Below are 17,584 nucleotides of genomic sequence, written 5' to 3'. Positions count from 1 at the left end.
TTCCATATGGCTCGTTCAGGGTAGAGCGCCATCGTCCGCCAAACATTTATCTGAATACTTTTCTGTTGCGTGAATCGTCGCCATTACTCCATATCAATATCAATCTTCCACAATGCTGGGTTGTTCGATATGAATGATCTGATCGGCTCACTGGGTCGAATTTAATTTGCTGTCTAATTTGCATTATCAGTCAACACATAGAGATAGTCGTTGTATCATCAACTCCATTGTTGTTCTAAACATACAGCGTTAACAAATTGAACTGTCAATAAAACTGACTTCACATAAACTACTGTTTGCGAAAAATTGGTTTTTTGATTATTTAAAGTAAAGAGTATTTATTGCAAATCAATTAAAACTAAAAGAATATTGAGAACATGTGATTCATTCAAAACAATTTATTTTGTTGTATAACAAAGCAAGGGAATTATATTAGACAAATTAGGAAGTTTCTGTACCTTAAAGTAAAAGTTCCCTGCTTCATCATACGTCTTTTTTTTTGCTATCAAAATCACTAACGAATTTTAATTTTTTACAGTAATTAGCTAGCACTATCACGGCTTGGTAATGAAATAGATAACCCCAAGAACGATACAGTTTTCACTTTTAACTGAAGCAGCTAATTAATGATTGCTGACTCTCATTTACGGCTAGCTAAGGGTGCTTGCATTAACAGCGATCGTCCTTCAATGCTTGTACGAGCCGATGAATGTGTTGCATCTTGGACAGTAATGGTTGGCGTCCCGGCACGAGTTACAGCAGTACGGTAGGCAAAGACAGGGCCAACACACGATCCACAGCAGTAGGGCGCAGGCGTGAGTCGACGTCGTCGATTCGTGCTTCACTTTCGTGCGTACCGTAGCATGGCAGGATGGGCAGGTGATTGTCATCGGGTCGGGGCCGACCTGCGGGTTCGTCACTACGATGGTCGCTGTGGGTGTGGGGGAAAATGTAAACAGTTGCAATGCCACCGGCAAACAGATGCGCTCGTAACGCTAGAAAAAGCTCGCGCTGGTGGCGGCACACGGTATACTTACTCATTTTGCGTAGTGCACTTGGCTGAAGCTTTACGCCAACTAGGTCGTTTGACTGTAGATAGCGTCTGTTATATTGTACGCCAGGTTATCGTAGGTTTGTTTGCCAACTACCTAGCGGTATGGCGTGTGTATGCTTCACTATCCATCGCAATTACTCAGCCCCAACAAAAATAAAGTCAATCCAAAATAGAACCGTGTACATCTATTTGATCGTTTCGTTCTTAAAGATTGTTATAATAATAGAGAAAATTTTCACTAAAGGTGTTAACAGCCACCATACCTTTTCTCAACCATCCAAGAAACGTACGAATCTTACTGTTGTGATAGCCAACTCAAACAAACACACTCTTGCACGTTATTTCACAGGGTTGATGATTCATCATTGTCGTTGAATGAAGATAGTTCTCACGGCGCGTTGTGATAAGGGCTATCAAAATACGACTGTTGTGGAGTTCTATTGAGAAAACGTATGAACCATTTTCGATGCTCTGACTTGCTCTGTGTCAAACTTGATATTAGTCATTTCGCATCCGTCGATGAATCATGTGTTCGTTTAGATGCGCGCTTAAAAGTCGTTTGGGCAGGAAGCGCACGTACACGATGGCCCAAAATAATACAATCGTCGATGACTGCAAGCGTTGAGAATATAAATTTATCTGCCGTTAGGTTGATAGCCTAAACAAGAAATTTCCACACATTTGCTCGAACATTGCTGGGCAAGTTGTATTGTGTCTAGTAGCGAACGAGGGTTTATATGAACGAGGCGTGTTTTAATGTGAGCGTTAGCTGAAATCGAATTTGTCTACCAAAAAAAAAAAGATGCAAAGAGAAAAATACAAAACGTGAATCTTCTACTTAATCACTTCTGAATTTAAATCTTTCAATAATAAATCTTTCTAAAAGTTTTCTGCACGTGTGAATGATGGATGAAAAAGGGAGGATAGAAAAATAGATTTAAGTGACTAATAGTTAATGGGGTGTTACTAAAATTCTTTTGCTTTTTTTGCCTGATACTATGTTCTTAATTTTTGAGATATTTTTTCCTATTTCTTAAGGAACCATCCGTAAAAATTATCATTATGCTAGCTCGCTCTAAAACTAACTAACTCTCTCCTGCTGTTGAACTATTCCGATCTTCTCTTTCAGACGTTACTTTGCTACTCCTTTGCAATTCTTTATCAAGTCAAACCGTACTGCTCCTTTACAATTGTTTACGAAATTAAATCTTTGCAATTATTACTAGATTAAAAGATTATATATTAGATTATATATATAAGATTATATAATCTTTCATTTGTTCATTTTCATTTTCGACTGCAATATTTGTTAAAGTTGTAGCTCGTTGACTTTTATTTAACTCTCGCCATGTATTGCATGTTATGAATATTATGTTAATGAAATCTTTCAACATCTCTGGTAGAAACATAAACAAGGAACAACCCTTCCCTATACTGATCTACATTGGTCGTTGATCTCTCGACTGGTGTGCATGTTCAGAACAACTGATTCATGTTGTATTGCGAAATCACAAGGGCATACTATGCCGTTTGTTTATTGCCCATGACCTTTGGTTTACGTTAGAGAGCATTTTTAATCTTCAACCCATACGCTCAGACTATTATTTGTAAAGCGAACAGAATGTTACAATTTATTATACGTCATACTCTTCACATAAGCCACCCACACTGCTTGCAATGCAATTGCATGTCGACTGTCGTGTTTAATTCTATCGTCGTTAACCATATATGATGTACAATAAACCGCTTGGTGTCCCTTTGCAGTGATTAGAATACAAGCAATCTGTTGTTAATGATGAAATCTGTAAATAAAGTTTATTGGTATATCTTATCTGTTTAAGTTTAATATGCCAGGTTTAACTTTAATACATAAATGGTAACCCTAAGATATTATCTACAGGGTAGACATAAATCTGATAAGCTATAATATAGCACAGCCTTGCAGGGCTTTGAGCTAAGAAACCCGAAAGAAATCTGATCATTCGTTAAGCCAAAACAAGATGGTCTTTGTAATTAATAGTGCAAAGTAATAAACATATTATATATACTTTCATATTTGTCAGTTGTTCTATATTCTAAATGAGATGTACTAACACATTTTGTGAATAAAACACATAGTACATACAGGGTGTGGTCATTGAAATTGGTGGCAACAACAGCTGAGAGAACGGCACTGCGACAATTGCATCAAGACGATAAGGACGAATTTCATGGACAAACTAGGAATAGAATTCTAGTTATGCGGAAATGAAATAGGATATAACCTACGCAGTCGGCCAGTGCGAAAGTTAAAATTAAGCGATAAAGTAGCACTTCCCGAGTCGCTAATTTGAATCTGTAAGAAATTATCAACATGGTCACTTAAGTCGTACAATTGATGACAAATCTAAAGGGTTCCACGTGTTGGTCCACTGAACGTTTTGACGACCAATTGGGAAGGGTTTTTATTATATTTCCAACTATTTCGTTTCTTATTTCCTTACATAAATCGTACTTATGCTATGATTACTGACATACGTTCATTATTTGGGGTTTCAAGATAGGCGATTATTTTATAAATCACTCGTCCCTCGACTGCGGCAGATGTTAAAGCAAGTTTTGGTTTTTCTCTTTACATATTTTTCTTTCAAAGAATTCATATGTGAATAAAATTCACGAAGCACAAATAATAACACTTTGATGAAGCTAACCGTGAGCCATTTTGATTAATAAATGTTAATATCACTGAAGGAATATGATCTGTAGGAATAAACATAGTACAGCGTGTTCGGTCCTATACAGATGACCTTCAACAGTCGCTTTAGCGTTTGTTTTTGTTACGATCACTCTACAAAATAAACACACGCCTAATGCACTAGCGGTGAATGAATTAATTGAGCTAGTGAAACAGCTTGACTGCAGTAATAGACGTCCCCACACATCCATTTCTCGCACAAGCTTCTAACACAATCGAAACACAGGCATGTGTTTGGGTGCGTGCAAATCAATGAATCATGAAACACCGAGCCCGCGGTACAGCAAATAAAGCTGCTTAAATATTCCACCGGCGAGAAAAAACTTACCGAACATGCAATCTTATCATTCTTATCACTTGTGATTATTTCACCTCCTTGCTCTAACCACACCCCGTACAGGAACTCCCGACCAGGTGTTCCAACTGGTAAATAATTTACCCGACAAGTTAGACCATATTTCCGTGCCCCATTCTACACAGGTACCACGGACGTCAGTGTGCCGAACCATTCCATTTGGGGAAGTTGACATTGCGAGCCGGTGGGACGCTGGACATTATTCGGTTGGACGGAATTCTTGACCGGTGGGCTGTACTCAGTGGAAATAGACGAAAGCTAGCAGTATCATGGGTGAGTGTAGACTTGTGAACATATACGCCGATTAATTGCGCTCTTACTAACAACCGTTCGGATCAGATGGAACGGGCAGGGCCGATCCGCCGCCGTACGATCAGATCAATCGCCCCGTACCGGCTGCCTATCCCCACCAGCAAACGGCCGATCCGTTCAAGTCCGCTAACTTGCACAGCCAGGAACCGCCATCGTTGCGTAAGTTCCGTACACTACTGGTGAACCGTGTTTGTGTGTCTCTTTTTAATGAAGTTGTTGGGGTTGGGATTGGTTTGTTGTTGGCTTCGTGAGAGTGAAACTTACTCCTGGATCTCGCCGTGGAACCTGCCCGGTCGTAGCACGTGGGGGATGCGCGGATCTGGTCACAGACCTGTCGGTCTTGTTGTGCTCTGGTGCTGTTAAACAGGAACAGAACCCCTCGCTTCGTGGCTTGTTCGAAGATGCGGAAGATACGCAAAGTACTATACGATTATCTTTTCTTTTGTTTTCGGTACTAATCCATGGGCTTAATGCCGACAGAGACCACAGTGATCGTCACGAGCCCGCAGGTTGGTCCGGATCCGACCACCATCATCTGTCCGTCCTGTCGAGCGACGGTGGTAACGCGGCTGGAGTATGAAACCACCACCAAGACGCATTTGTGTGCCGGTTTGCTGTGCCTTTTCCTTTGCTGGCCATGTGCGTTCGTGCCCTACTGCTCAACGGCCTGCCGAGATGCGAACCATTACTGCCCGAACTGTGGATCCTTTATCGGCACGTACCGGAAGTAGAGAACAACGGCAACGATTAACGTTAGGGAAAGCCGAAACCCATTCTCTACACTAATGTGTGTTTGTGTTGCGTGTTTTTGTGCTTTGTACGTAACAGTGTGCGCACGCCGCTAATGGCGCTTTATCAGTAAATGTCGCGTGGAGAGTTCGAGATTCGTTACCCAGAAGTAAAATGGAACGTGAAATCAAATCGACATTGCGACACGTTTTGTAAATAAGATAGAGAACAGTTTAATCGATACGCAACAGGACGATAGCCACAGTACCGATGAAATACGAAATTTGTACCATATCTTAGGTTATGATTGATTTGTAACAAAAATTAAGGCTCAATTGGATATTTGGAAAAAAAATGCGCTGCTATGCCGAATGTAGAAAATTGCCTTATTATCCGGTGTTTCTTGGTCTTATACTGCAGCATTAGTCATCCAAATCGCTAACGATCGAGCGCCTTCGCTAGTCATACCCATATCCCAGCCCAGTTCTGGCGATCGTGTTAATGCCATCATTCCACCTCCTCTCTCTGGATGCCCGAAAAAGAATTCTTATTGTAAACTAAACCATTTATTGTAGCAACCAGGCAATTGTAGGTAGAATATCAAATTACTCTTACATTGAATATATTCAAAAAAGAAACTTTAATGGCTCCATCAAGCGTCGAACTTCATTCAAACAATAAACATATTTTGTAATCATATCAGTAAACTTACAACAATGATTACAAATATTCAATTTTTATTAAATTTGGTTGACATAAAGTATGCGTCACCCAAGATTTGTCTACAAAGCTGATCACGTGTGAAATGAAATAAGCATCGGTATTCAAACATTGTGTGACATCTGTTTGCAATAAATGGAAAGACCCCTCACCCATTCGGCGATCGTAAATCACTTGCTTCATGTTTCAACCGAAAGTCATAACATCAAACACATTCATTGTTTGAAAACATGTGGTTCTCAAGAAGTTTTTTTTTCGTTTCTTTTTCGAACCGCCAGGCCGTTTTTCTTATTACACAGAAAGTGTTAAGCATTCAATGTTGTGCAATTTTCACTTTCATTTCATTCGGGGTCAGAAAGAAGAAAGTGGAATAAGGAAACATTAAAAACATATTGCAGCTCAAGTGATGTGCGCGATCTAAGACACGAACCCGAAGACATTTGTAGGGTTCCGTGTTTTATATGGATGCTTTTCTGAAAAAAAACGCAAAAACGGTCTTATTCTCATAAATTATTTCAATAAAGAAATGCTGTTTTACTAAAAACTATTTTACGTGCATTGCTAAAAAACAACAATTTAATATGCAAAATATGCAAGACATGGGCGGTGTTTGTAGAGTTGATATTGTACAATAAGTTTATTATGCAATTTACGTATGACGTAGTGAACAATATTCAATACATAATAATAAAAAATAATAACAGTCGTCTTGACAAAGCTATGCTCGATTGCGTCTGTTCCATCGTACGCTCTCGCTCTCCCGTTTTCACTTTGTTTTGTTTGATCCTTCCTACCGACCTACTCTTACAAATACGTTATCGTTGCAGGCACTTTCTTTTTTCCTCAAGTTTTGTTAACTCTTCCACCATCTTCACTACATCACACTCCGGGTGACGCATCTCATCCTCTTTCGATTGCGTGCTGGTACTGAGAGGGAAACGCAAGGGAAAGGTGGGAAATTACATCACAATACTTGCGCACTCGGCACGCTGGTGCCGGTGTGTAGCAGGATTAACATAATAATAGTTTTTTGGAGACCATGGGCCGCCGCCCGTGGGAGACGGTGGTGCGCATCTGCAGAAGGATTGATGACTGGGGTTGTGCTGTTTGTTCACACATGGCAACACGGCGGCGGAGGAACAAACCTAGCCACGGTATGTTCCAATGTAGGCTCCACAGTTCGGACAATAGTGATTAGCGTTCTTGCACGAATCGATCACGTACGGAATCCAGAAGCATGGCCAACAACTGCGGAAGTAGAAGAAAACAGAGCAAAGCAATATTATAGTTTATTGATCTTAAGCCATGTGATACATTCGTTATCATAACTATTAAACTTATATTAACATTTATTAAAAGATTATGAAAAAAATGAGAAGTAATGCAAGAAGTAGCTCATTGGCTTAGTCATTTCCAGAAATAGCACCACTAGAGGAAAGAAGAAATAACAAACAAACAAAACCATATGTAACACCACCTAAGACCGGATTAATTTTCCTTGATAGATAATACGTCAGTCCCTGTCAACGTGCAGACGGCTGATTTGGTGTACCATTCATCACCCACCAATATGTCCATCAATCAGAAAGCTCGCACAGCGGGGTTCACAATAACGATCGCAAATGGTGCAATATGAACGATTGGGTAGGCTGCTCATTTCCGTCTAATGAGACTTTCCCAACACTTAACACACCACTCCATCCCGCCCGTTGCTTGAGGCAATAATGGCTTTTGGTGAGGGTGGTGAATAAAGAATTTGTTATCTGTTCGTTGGTAGATTCGAGCAAGGGAAACAAATTGAACAGTTTACATCATATTACAATAGCTGGCTGGCAATGAAAAGGGGGTTCTTTTTGTTCCATACTTAACTGACCTCCAAAGGTTCTTTGTCGTCGTCAGATATCATAACATACTGTTACCAATGGTTGGACCAACGGTTGGTAAAATGTAGGTTTGTAAATAAGATAAGATAACAGCGAGCAGTCGCGTTTGTACTTAACGTTTGCAATAGGTACAAAGTTGGTACAAACTTTGTCTATCAGAGTGAATGTTGTACGAAGTGTTTACCCATTTTAAAATTATTAAAAGAGTTTTATTTTGTTGGAAAATTATTGTAACTACACTACTTAAGCTGTGCTGTATGCTTTCCACTCATCGGACACTTTCCGGCTCACTGTTATCAGAATGAAGAACACTTGAGTTGCAAAACCTTTCGGGAGATTGCGTATTAGCTGGCCTTTAATTGCACTATGCATCACTTAGACGATGCTTAGATAACAGGAAATAGCGTACACCATCTTCGCACACGGAGCGCGAGTGGAATTTTTATTTATCTTGGTTCAACAACGCACCACCCGGCACTTCATACTCATGCATGAACTCATTTCTTGCAGTGTAGATATTTCTAGTAAATATTTGCCATTAGCATCCACCATACCATTCAGCGGTTCTGAAGCTCACATGCCACTGGAACGTGGTTGGAACTGTAGTGCGAAATAGGCAATTGTATTGAAAATGGAAACGAAATTCTATTCTTCTTTCTGGGGTTTGTTTGTTGGCTGTGGTGTTAAATTCTGTGCGATTGTAATAGCTTGAGCGTTAAAGTTTAACGATCTCCAATCTAAACCGGATTTACCCCTCGAGCGTTAGACGAGCCGTCTACCAGCAAGATGTCTTACAATACCAGTCTGTAAACAGCGTCAGAACAATGTCTTGAGTGGAGTCGCCCGTTTGGGACTATTTTTGTTTCTCTGTCGATTGTGCCGGCGTGTTCTTCTCCCTTAAGATCCGGTTTCGAGGGCGTTAGCTTTGTCAACCGGAATCGTGGCAGTTATCAAACGAAGTTGATAGAGCGGTAGTTGAGCGACAAAATGCGATACAGTCGGGTGTTAGGAAGCTCTTTCTAAATAGAGCAACACAGAGTATTTCGTTTGTACGAATGAGCCCTATGAGCCTTTGTTTTAAATCGTACCATAATCTCTTATGATTACACTTATCAGGGCTTAGTTAAGGTTGGATAAAAATATTTTTTTAAGATTTAAATATGTGTTCTCTTTATCTTGTTAGCTTCTTCTGTAGTATTTGTGAACACAAATTGCATAGTAATATGATTCATTACATTCCACAGGATGGATTGATTGACAGATGATTTAGTGGTGGTACATCTACAAGACACCATGGCAACTTACATGAAAAGGCATAGCAGGCCGGCTGCGATGTGCGTTTTGGTAGAGGTTTCATAATCCAGCCGGGTGATCACGTGCTTGGTACAGGAGGGACACACCATCGAGGCCGGATCGGGCCCTACTTGTGGACTGGTTACAACTGTATTGACACAGAACGAGAATAGAGCGTGATCAATAGTTCTACGTAAAGAAATGTGTGATCACTCCTGTTTACCCTGCACATAAGTCGTGGACGCATTCTGTGCCGGTGGGATCACGTTCGAGTTAGCGTCGTACGGTGGCGGAGGCGGTGGATGCGCATAGTTGGGTACGTTGGCCGTGGGATGAGGATAGCCACTGGTTGCTTGGCCCGGGTATGGCGGGGACTGTGCAGGGTAGGGTGGCTGATTTAATGGCTGCGTTTGAAATCCTTCCGGACCGGATCCCTTACCGCTGGGGTTCATTCTGGTGGGTGTGTGTGTGTGTGTGTTTTTGCTTGTAAATTCTATCACCACTATTCCAAACTGCAAGTGAACGAAATGGAATAAACACGTGAGTATTTTACATATGCACTTAATCAACTAAACTTAGAAGCTGCACTTAAGAGACAAAACATAACGATAAAGGAAGAACTCCATCATAATGTACAGAAACGACACAAGCACACACACCAAAAGCGACACCCATAAATACACCAAACTGCTCGTCACTTTCACTCCGTGCCCGTGGTTTTTTTTTTTTGCAAACTCGGCACTGATCTTCAGTCGATCGAGCCCAATGCACCGGTTTATGATGTACTGTTCACGGACCACTTTCCCTTTTTTCACTCGGTCTCTCTGCACACACTCTACAGCGTATCAGAGCAATCCCTAAAAAGGGCTGCCCCCCGCACGGTATGCATACCTGTTTTGTAATCTCACTTGCAGTTGCACTGGATGCACCGCGTTCTTTTGGTGGTTTAGTCGAATGGTTGATTTTTTTTTGTGCTGCTTCCAACCACACACCCGGTCGCCGTGTTGCGCGATCGAAAGTTCGTTGCTCACTGAAAGCCGCGTCCAAATCGTACCGGCACCTGATGGTGGCCATTTACTACGGAGCCAACACCGGTTTGCTGGTGTGCGTTTTGGGGGGTGCGATGCGATGCGTGGTAGTATGAGGAGTTTTATGCTCGCCACGCGATGCGTAGGGGTAGTTTGTGTCGAGCGCGTCTGGACACGTCGTTCGGGGGGGTTCGAGTTCGATATTTCGGTACGCTTTATTTGTTCAGTTTGTTTTGCATTTGCTACAGATACGATTGTTTCGCCTTAGTAGCGGAGTAGTTTTTTTGTAGTTGACAATTAATGCCTTGTGAAAATATATTCCAATCGCTTAGATTTTCGCGAAACCACTCTTTTTAATTTAATTTAGTCCTGTACACAAAATTGACTCACAGTTTAATGAAAATTAAAGTTTAAATATAATTAATATAATAATAATAAATATAATAAAATGAAAACTAAAAAAATACAATTACGCGATTAGAAATGCTTGAATTCAAAGCATTCAATTCTCTAGAAATTATAAGAGAAATTCTTTAAGTTTTTTTTATTTTTGTAGGGAAATTGTCTGAACATATGACTGACGAATAGAATTCAGCTTTTAAAAAGCTATTCCCTAATGGAAATTGTATTATTGTTGTTAAAATTGATATGACATTGAATATAGCAGCGTAGGACCGTTCTGCATGCACATGAGTCAAGAGTACGGTCATTACTCATCCATTATCTGTACACTCCGACAAAAAAAAACACACATTGGAAAACAGCTCACATTTCGTAACGAAACAATGTGACACGGTTGTAATTCATTTCGAGTGTTTTGATAAAGGCTTTCAGTGTGATGGTGAACAATAGCGGAAGCTCGGGGTGTGAATGACGCGTGAAGAGTGCTTTTTTTCAGATACTTTTTTGTGTGTTGGAGACAACTCCCCCTAGCAATCGATACAATATGCTGGTGTCATTAAATGCTAAAGCTGTTTTTAAAAAGCAACCCCACGTTTTTTTCCTGGGGGTCTCGCTTCCGATGGGACATTGTTTTGGCACGTGTGGTTGTATGCACGGAAGGAAATGATGGTAGGCACAGCGGTGTCGGTGGCAAATTATACACCTTCACATACCATCAGCCCTAGCCATGTTGGGTAATTGGGCCACCTTCGTGCTAATGTGCGGTGCAGGCATTTCTCCGTATGACTTGGCGATCGTATCGCAACATTCGTGACCGCTGCAGTTCGCTTTTTAGATTCTGATTTTGGTATCGCTTGAACACGGCTCTCAATGTTTTTGTTTATGCTTAAAAAAATGGTATGAGATTGAGCAATTGTTTTTATTTCATAAAAAAAGGGATGGAATCAATCCGAAATAGACGCTCATCACGATGCACTCGTGAAGCCGACCGCGCATAAACGTTCGGTTGTAGAAAAGGTAATAAAATAGCAACATCAGGATAAGGACGCATATCAGAAACAGACTTCAACAAAGGCACAGCTGCAGTAAAGTCAGTGAAATATAATAGAATAGGAAGTAAGTGTTACATCAGTAAAAAAATCAAAGGATTTTGGGACCAACTCAGCAACAATTTTTACTCAATGACGCAGTGAGACCAATATAAATTTTGAAAGGTAAAAATGGTTATTTGAAAAGCTCCATCAAATCGGGAAGTATCTATAGTTCAATGGTAAATGTTGTCAGATGCCGTCTTAAAAGGAATATCCTCAGTTCTCTGATATTCCTATTGTTTGTGAACGATTGTGTATCTAAACTTGCTCCTGGTGGTGTTTTGCTTTACGCAGATGATGTGAAAATCTACCTCCCAGTGTCCTGTTTCCTATTCTTAGTAGGATACAGTACCCAGTTAGACTGCGCGCCCTTAATTTACTCATTCCAACAGTTTGCTTCGTCAGACTGTATCATTTGCTCGCGTGTTGTGGAGGCAGTGTGATGGCGTCGCGGAATGCATAGAATAAAACATTTTTTTTATAATATATTTCTTTTAAAATGGTTTTAACACGTTACACACAATTTATTCTACTTATGGTGCATGCTCAATTTCCCCTAATTTACCATTTCATTAGGCGGTATATTGAGGGAAAATCAGCATACCCCAAAGACCCAATGTAAACATGTCAAAACTGCTCGAAAGAGGTAAATTAAGGATTGTTAATTATCCCCTAGTTTACCCTTATATTACCCGGTAAATTAGAGGTGGTTTAAGGATAATTTTACCAAAATTTAGCTCACTGTGTAGGGATGTATCCTGTTACTATGCTTTTTTTTTTTTTTTTTTTTTTTGTTAACGGGGAGGGAACCTTCAAAAGGTACCCACCTAGAGGGGCATATCGCGGCTAGACACCGCCCCTCGAGATGGGTTATGTGGGATTCATCATGAAGCTTGACCCGTGAAGCGAGTCAAGCAACCTATGCGACCGCACTAAACCACTCCTCGACCTGATCCGAACCCTGCCGATGCGCTGATGTGCGTAGTACTCCATGCGGGGTCGTGTGTGCGTAGCACCCTTGCTGTTGCGCACTGCTGCGTCGTCCTTCCTGGTTGTCCTCGCTGCTGCTGCCGCTTCGTGTCTTCCGTCTGCTGCTGCTGCTGTTGTTACGAATCCACCCGTCCGTGGCCGCCACTCTCGGGTGGGTCCTAGCTCCTGCTGCTGCTCTGGTTACTCGTCGCTACCGCTGCTGCTTCTGTTTTCCGTTGTCCTGGTGTTGTTGGTGGCGGGGGGCCGCTATTGCTGCCTCCGTTGATCCGCGTTCCTTCGTCGCTGCTGCCGTCGTCTTCTGGCCGTCGGCGGACTCTCCTCATTCCACCTCACTTGGAGGCTTTTGAAGATTGTCCGTGCGGCCGTCCGGACTGCTTCCCATGTACTGCGGCTGGCACACATTTCCGTGGCAAGGTTGTCCATCGTCAAGCGGGTGTGGCTCTGTTGCTGCATCTCGTGTTGTGTTCGGGCGAACCGTGGACAATGGAACATCACGTGGTCGACGTCTTCCACGTCATGCTCACACACCGGGCAGTTAGGCGAGCCCTCCAGGATACCTTTGTTGACGAAGTAGCTCCGCAGGAACCCGTGTCCCGTTAGGACTTGGGTAAGATAGAAATCTATTTCCCCGTGCTTGCGGCCAACCCATGAACTGATGTTCGGGATCAGCCTCCTTGTCTTCAAACCTGGCGAACTCTGCTGCTCTGCGCCGGCTGTCCACTGGCGTTGCCAGCGCTCCATGGTCTCTTCTCGCTGCCGCTTTCGTATGTCTGGTGCTGGCCCTCCCCTCGCTGCCTTTTCGTCGTGGCAGCGGATGTCCTCCTCTAGGAGGAGAACTAACGGGATGGTGCTTGCAACCACGCAGGCGGCGTCGTATGAAACCGTTTGGAATGCGCTGGCCACTCGAAGCACTCCGGTGCGGTGCGACCTATGGACTGTGGTGCGGTGAGTGTTCCTCTGTAGAAGCTTCCGTCCCCACGCTGGCGCAGCGTAGCGGACAATGCTATTCCCGACGTTCACCAGGGGTCTCCTTCTGCTGCTTTTTGGGCCACACTTGTTCGGCATCAGGGCGGTCAAGACGTTCGTGATTCGAGTCGCCTTGTTGCAAACCTCCTCTAGATGTCGACCGTGGTGCTGTTTGCGGCAGAGCTCAACCCCGAGGTACTTGAGCGTCTCCGTGGATTCGATCGTGTGTGTCCCCGCTCGTAGTTGGCCTATCTGCGGGGTGTTATGGGTGCAGAAGATCATGTAGCCGGTCTTGTGATGGGCCAGCTGCAATCCCACTCCTCCCATCCAACGCTCGATCGTCTCCAGGTTCCTCGTAGCAGGGGTCCTGTTACTATCCTTGATAGTCATCTATGCCCTTTCTTGCCATGTACATGACAACGCTTTTCATTCAAAACCGTCTCGTGTGGTACTGCCAAAACGATGCATTTATAGATGCTCTAAGATGCTGTTGGCTTTTAAATGTGTCCTACAACCTGTTCGACTTAACTATTCCTGTATCCCAATTTTGAATCCGTCTTCGTAATCACCTTGATTCATCTTCATCACGGCCATCATGATTTCGATTGTAAATGTCCATACTGTTTTGTTATTTATGTTGTAGAATAAAATATAAAAATAGTCTACGCAACGCCCTGCAGTCTCAAGTATACCAGTAAACGATCGACTTTCGTCACTTTTGGGATTCTGTGATGATCTGTCGAAGCCCATAATAAAACACAAGCAGATCGCGCAGAAACGATCACTAGTGCATTAGGATATGATCGAAAAACAGAAATAAAATAGAATATGATCGCAAGGAAAGTAAAATAGTACAAAGAAAAATCAAATAATATAGAAACTAACTGACATATCAGCTAAAAAAGTAGATTATCAACGATTCTGATGTCAGATTATTGATTATTGTTCATTGATTTTGAAAAGGTTGTTATTGAATGTTTACGTTTAGAATGTTCGAGTTTTCTACACGGCAGTTTTCTAAATAAAGTATAACTTCACTGTATTAAAGAGCATTCCAACCGTGTTTTATGTGTTATTCCGGATGTATAACAAGCCGAATGTTTATTATCCATTCTTCGAATGGAGACATGGTACATTCGGAAGCTAGAATTCGACACTGTTGTATCAGAAACCAAATTTCCAAGAAATTCCGCCTAGCGCACGGCTTACTGTAGCAAGCACAACATTTTGCTACCAGAGCGTAAGATGCTTCCCGAGAGTGATCCGTTCGCACCCGAAAAACAGGGTATAAAAGGGGATCCTGCGCTGGGTTAAGTCAGTTATTAGCGAACGTGCAAGGAATAAGGACAGTTCCATCCGCTCTCGCAAACTCACCACGTTAGCTCTCGCAGCTTCAACAAGTCGGCTCTCGCAGCCTCACCAAGTCGGCTCTCGCAGCCTCAACACGTCGGCTCTCGCAGCCTCACCACGTCGGCTCTCGCAGCCCCACCAAGTCGGCTCTCGCAGCCCCACCAAGTCGGCTCTCGCAGCCTCACCAAGTCGGCTCTAGCAGCCTCAACACGTTGGCTCTCGCAGCCTCACCACGTTGGCTCTCGCAGCCTCAGCACGACGGCTCTCACAGCCTCATCATCTGGCCTTCGAGCCCATCGAGGAAGACCGTGTCTTTAGGCCTATCGAAAAAGGCCTGGCTTTAGGCCCATCGAGGAAGACCTGGCCTTCGAGCCCATCGAGGAAGACCGTGTCTTTAGGCCTATCGAAAAAGGCCTGGCTTTAGGCCCATCGAGGAAGACCTGGCCTTCGAGCCCATCGAGGAAGACCTTGGCTTCTAGCCCAACGAGGAAGACCTGGCCTTCGAGCCCTTCGAGGAAGTCCTGGCTTTCGAGCCAACACGAAGACTGCTCATTGTTAAAAGATAATAAAACACAACGTAGGGTAAAAGTGAAAAAGTGAACACGTAGTTATTTTGGACAGAACATTTGGTGCCGTGACCAGGATACGTATTGGACAAACAACTGCGTAGTGATCAGAATACGTGTCGAAGAAAAAACATTCGCGTAGTGCTCAGAATACGTATCGAAAAGTATTTGCTAAAAAGTGACTCAATTTCGTATCGCCAGTGAAGCAACCAAACTACGGAATAATAGTGAAACACAAACTTTCAGTCGACGTTAAGAGTGAATAAGAACAAGGCATCACAATGAGTGAAGAAACCCGCATTCGCACGAAGACCAACAGATTGGAAAGGTATGTAATTTCACTCCGTAACATAGAGAGCTTCGCTAAAGGCTATAGTGAAGATCAAAAGCATCAAGTAGGCGATCGTCTGATTAGACTAGACAAGGTATTCGAGTTATTTGAGTCTGCTGTTGACGAACTATGTGCGTTGCCTATAACAAGCGAATTACAGACAAAAGTTAATATGACCACCTCAGAGATGGAGGAATTATTCTTCAAAACTAAAGCCATTTTGTCTCAAGTAATTCCCATGCAGCACAAGACAGAAGAAGAAAAATCTAAGGAAGAAGTGCCATGTAATCTGAAAGGAGTAAAATTGCCATCCATTAAGCTGGAGGAGTTTGATGGAGACTATAAAAAGTGGTTAACCTTTCATGATAGTTTCAACTCCCTTATTCATACTTCGGATAAAATTAATGAAATACAGAAGTTTCATTATTTAAAGGCCTCCTTAAAAGGAGAAGCTGCGAGTTTGATACAGGCCATCGCTATCACGACGGATGGCTATGAAATTGCTTGGAAAACGCTTGTTGAACGTTATTCCAACAAGGTTTTGTTGAAGAAGCGACATGTTCGTGCCTTGTTGCAAATTTCAAGAGTTAGTCAGGCGAGTGACGAAGCTCTTTGAAAACTGGTAAATGATTTTCAATTACATTTACAAATCCTTCAACAATTGGGAGAAACAATTGACGAAAAGAGTACCATTTTGGTGGAAATTCTGAGTGATAAGCTTGATAAAGCCACTCTTAAGGCATGGGAAGAATCTATTGCCCCCGAAGAGCAACCAACGCTCACTAAAATGATCGAGTTTATCAAACGACGTTCGACCATGTATGAAAGCTTGGGAATAAACGCACAGCCGTTAACATCTATGATCGGGGAACGTAAAAGATTCCCTCATGAACGCAAGGCATTCGTTAACACAGCATCCACAAGTGTAACGAAATGCGCGTCCTGTGGCCAAGCTCACAAAATTTATCAGTGTACAAAGTTTAACACTCTTAATGTACAAGATCGTCGCAATATGGTCAACCAGAAACGTCTATGTTTCAATTGCCTTAGCGAAGGCCATCAAAGCAAGAAATGTACCTCGAAATACGTTTGCAAGATATGTGGTCAAAATCATAATACGCTTTTACACATCGGTTTACAAGAGAATGACAAGCCTTTACGATCATCTGATGTCCAGCAGCCCATTGCTACCATTAACGCCTCGTCCACTCAGACCAACCGACCAGGTTTTACACACGTTTTGTTATCTACAGTAATGTTAAATGTTATCGGCCTAAATGGAGAGAAATACCCTGTGCGAGCACTTCTAGACAGTGGTTCGCAAATAAGCGTTATTTCAGAACAAGTGTGCCAGCACTTACGTGCTTCTCGCAGGCCAGTTAAGATATCTATTGGAGGTATCAATGGAACGCTATCGAGTGCACGACATGAAATAACTGCAGCAATAGAATCGAGATGTGAGACGTTCAAAACGGTCTTAGACTTTACCGTGGTCTCAAGAATAACCTATGACACTCCATCGGTTCCATACTCAGCGGTCGATTGGGATATTCCAACCCAGCTAGCGCTTGCAGATCCTCATTACAATACTCCTGGTCGAATCGACATGATTATTGGCGCAAGTCTGTTTTACAACTTGTTAAAGTCTGGGCGATTCGACATACCACATTCGAACATGGCAATGATAGAAACCGTCTTTGGCTGGATTGTCACTGGTTTGGCAACAAGAAATCAATCCACAGAATTTCAGCATGCTTCTTGTAATTTGGCAGTAGTTCCA

At 42.5% G+C, this 17,584-nt stretch overlaps 3 protein-coding genes across 4 annotated transcripts; 1 reads left to right on the top strand and 2 right to left on the bottom strand.

Moving 5' to 3' along the window:
• Positions 1–367: 367 nt before the first annotated feature.
• Positions 368–1,174, bottom strand: LOC128303606 (lipopolysaccharide-induced tumor necrosis factor-alpha factor homolog). The gene is made up of 2 exons (XM_053040606.1): positions 1,038–1,174; positions 368–931 (listed from the first exon to the last, which is right to left on the bottom strand). Exons 1-2 carry the CDS (start codon positions 1,039–1,041, stop codon positions 687–689), a joined length of 249 nt encoding a protein of 82 aa, XP_052896566.1. The 5' UTR covers positions 1,042–1,174; the 3' UTR covers positions 368–686.
• Positions 1,175–4,263: 3,089 nt separating this feature from the next.
• LOC128302121 (lipopolysaccharide-induced tumor necrosis factor-alpha factor homolog) lies at positions 4,264–5,991 on the top strand. 2 transcript variants are annotated; one of them, XM_053038859.1, is made up of 3 exons: positions 4,264–4,416; positions 4,483–4,614; positions 4,936–5,991. In XM_053038859.1, exons 1-3 carry the CDS (start codon positions 4,413–4,415, stop codon positions 5,184–5,186), a joined length of 387 nt encoding a protein of 128 aa, XP_052894819.1. In that variant the 5' UTR covers positions 4,264–4,412; the 3' UTR covers positions 5,187–5,991. The 2 variants fall into 2 exon arrangements, with proteins under 2 accessions (XP_052894819.1, XP_052894820.1); XM_053038860.1 differs by lacking the exon at positions 4,483–4,614.
• A 515-nt stretch (positions 5,992–6,506) lies between these two features.
• Positions 6,507–10,104, bottom strand: LOC128301763 (lipopolysaccharide-induced tumor necrosis factor-alpha factor homolog). Its single transcript, XM_053038390.1, has 4 exons — positions 9,972–10,104; positions 9,304–9,592; positions 9,093–9,228; positions 6,507–7,152 (listed from the first exon to the last, which is right to left on the bottom strand). The coding sequence occupies exons 2-4, from the start codon at positions 9,530–9,532 to the stop codon at positions 7,050–7,052; spliced, it is 468 nt and encodes a 155-aa protein (XP_052894350.1). The 5' UTR covers positions 9,533–9,592; positions 9,972–10,104; the 3' UTR covers positions 6,507–7,049.
• Between the last annotated feature and the right edge of the window lie 7,480 nt (positions 10,105–17,584).

This window comes from Anopheles moucheti, chromosome 3, assembly GCF_943734755.1.
Source record: "Anopheles moucheti chromosome 3, idAnoMoucSN_F20_07, whole genome shotgun sequence".
NCBI lineage: Eukaryota > Metazoa > Arthropoda > Insecta > Diptera > Culicidae > Anopheles > Anopheles moucheti.
This window is presented reverse-complemented; position numbering and strand designations above follow the sequence as displayed.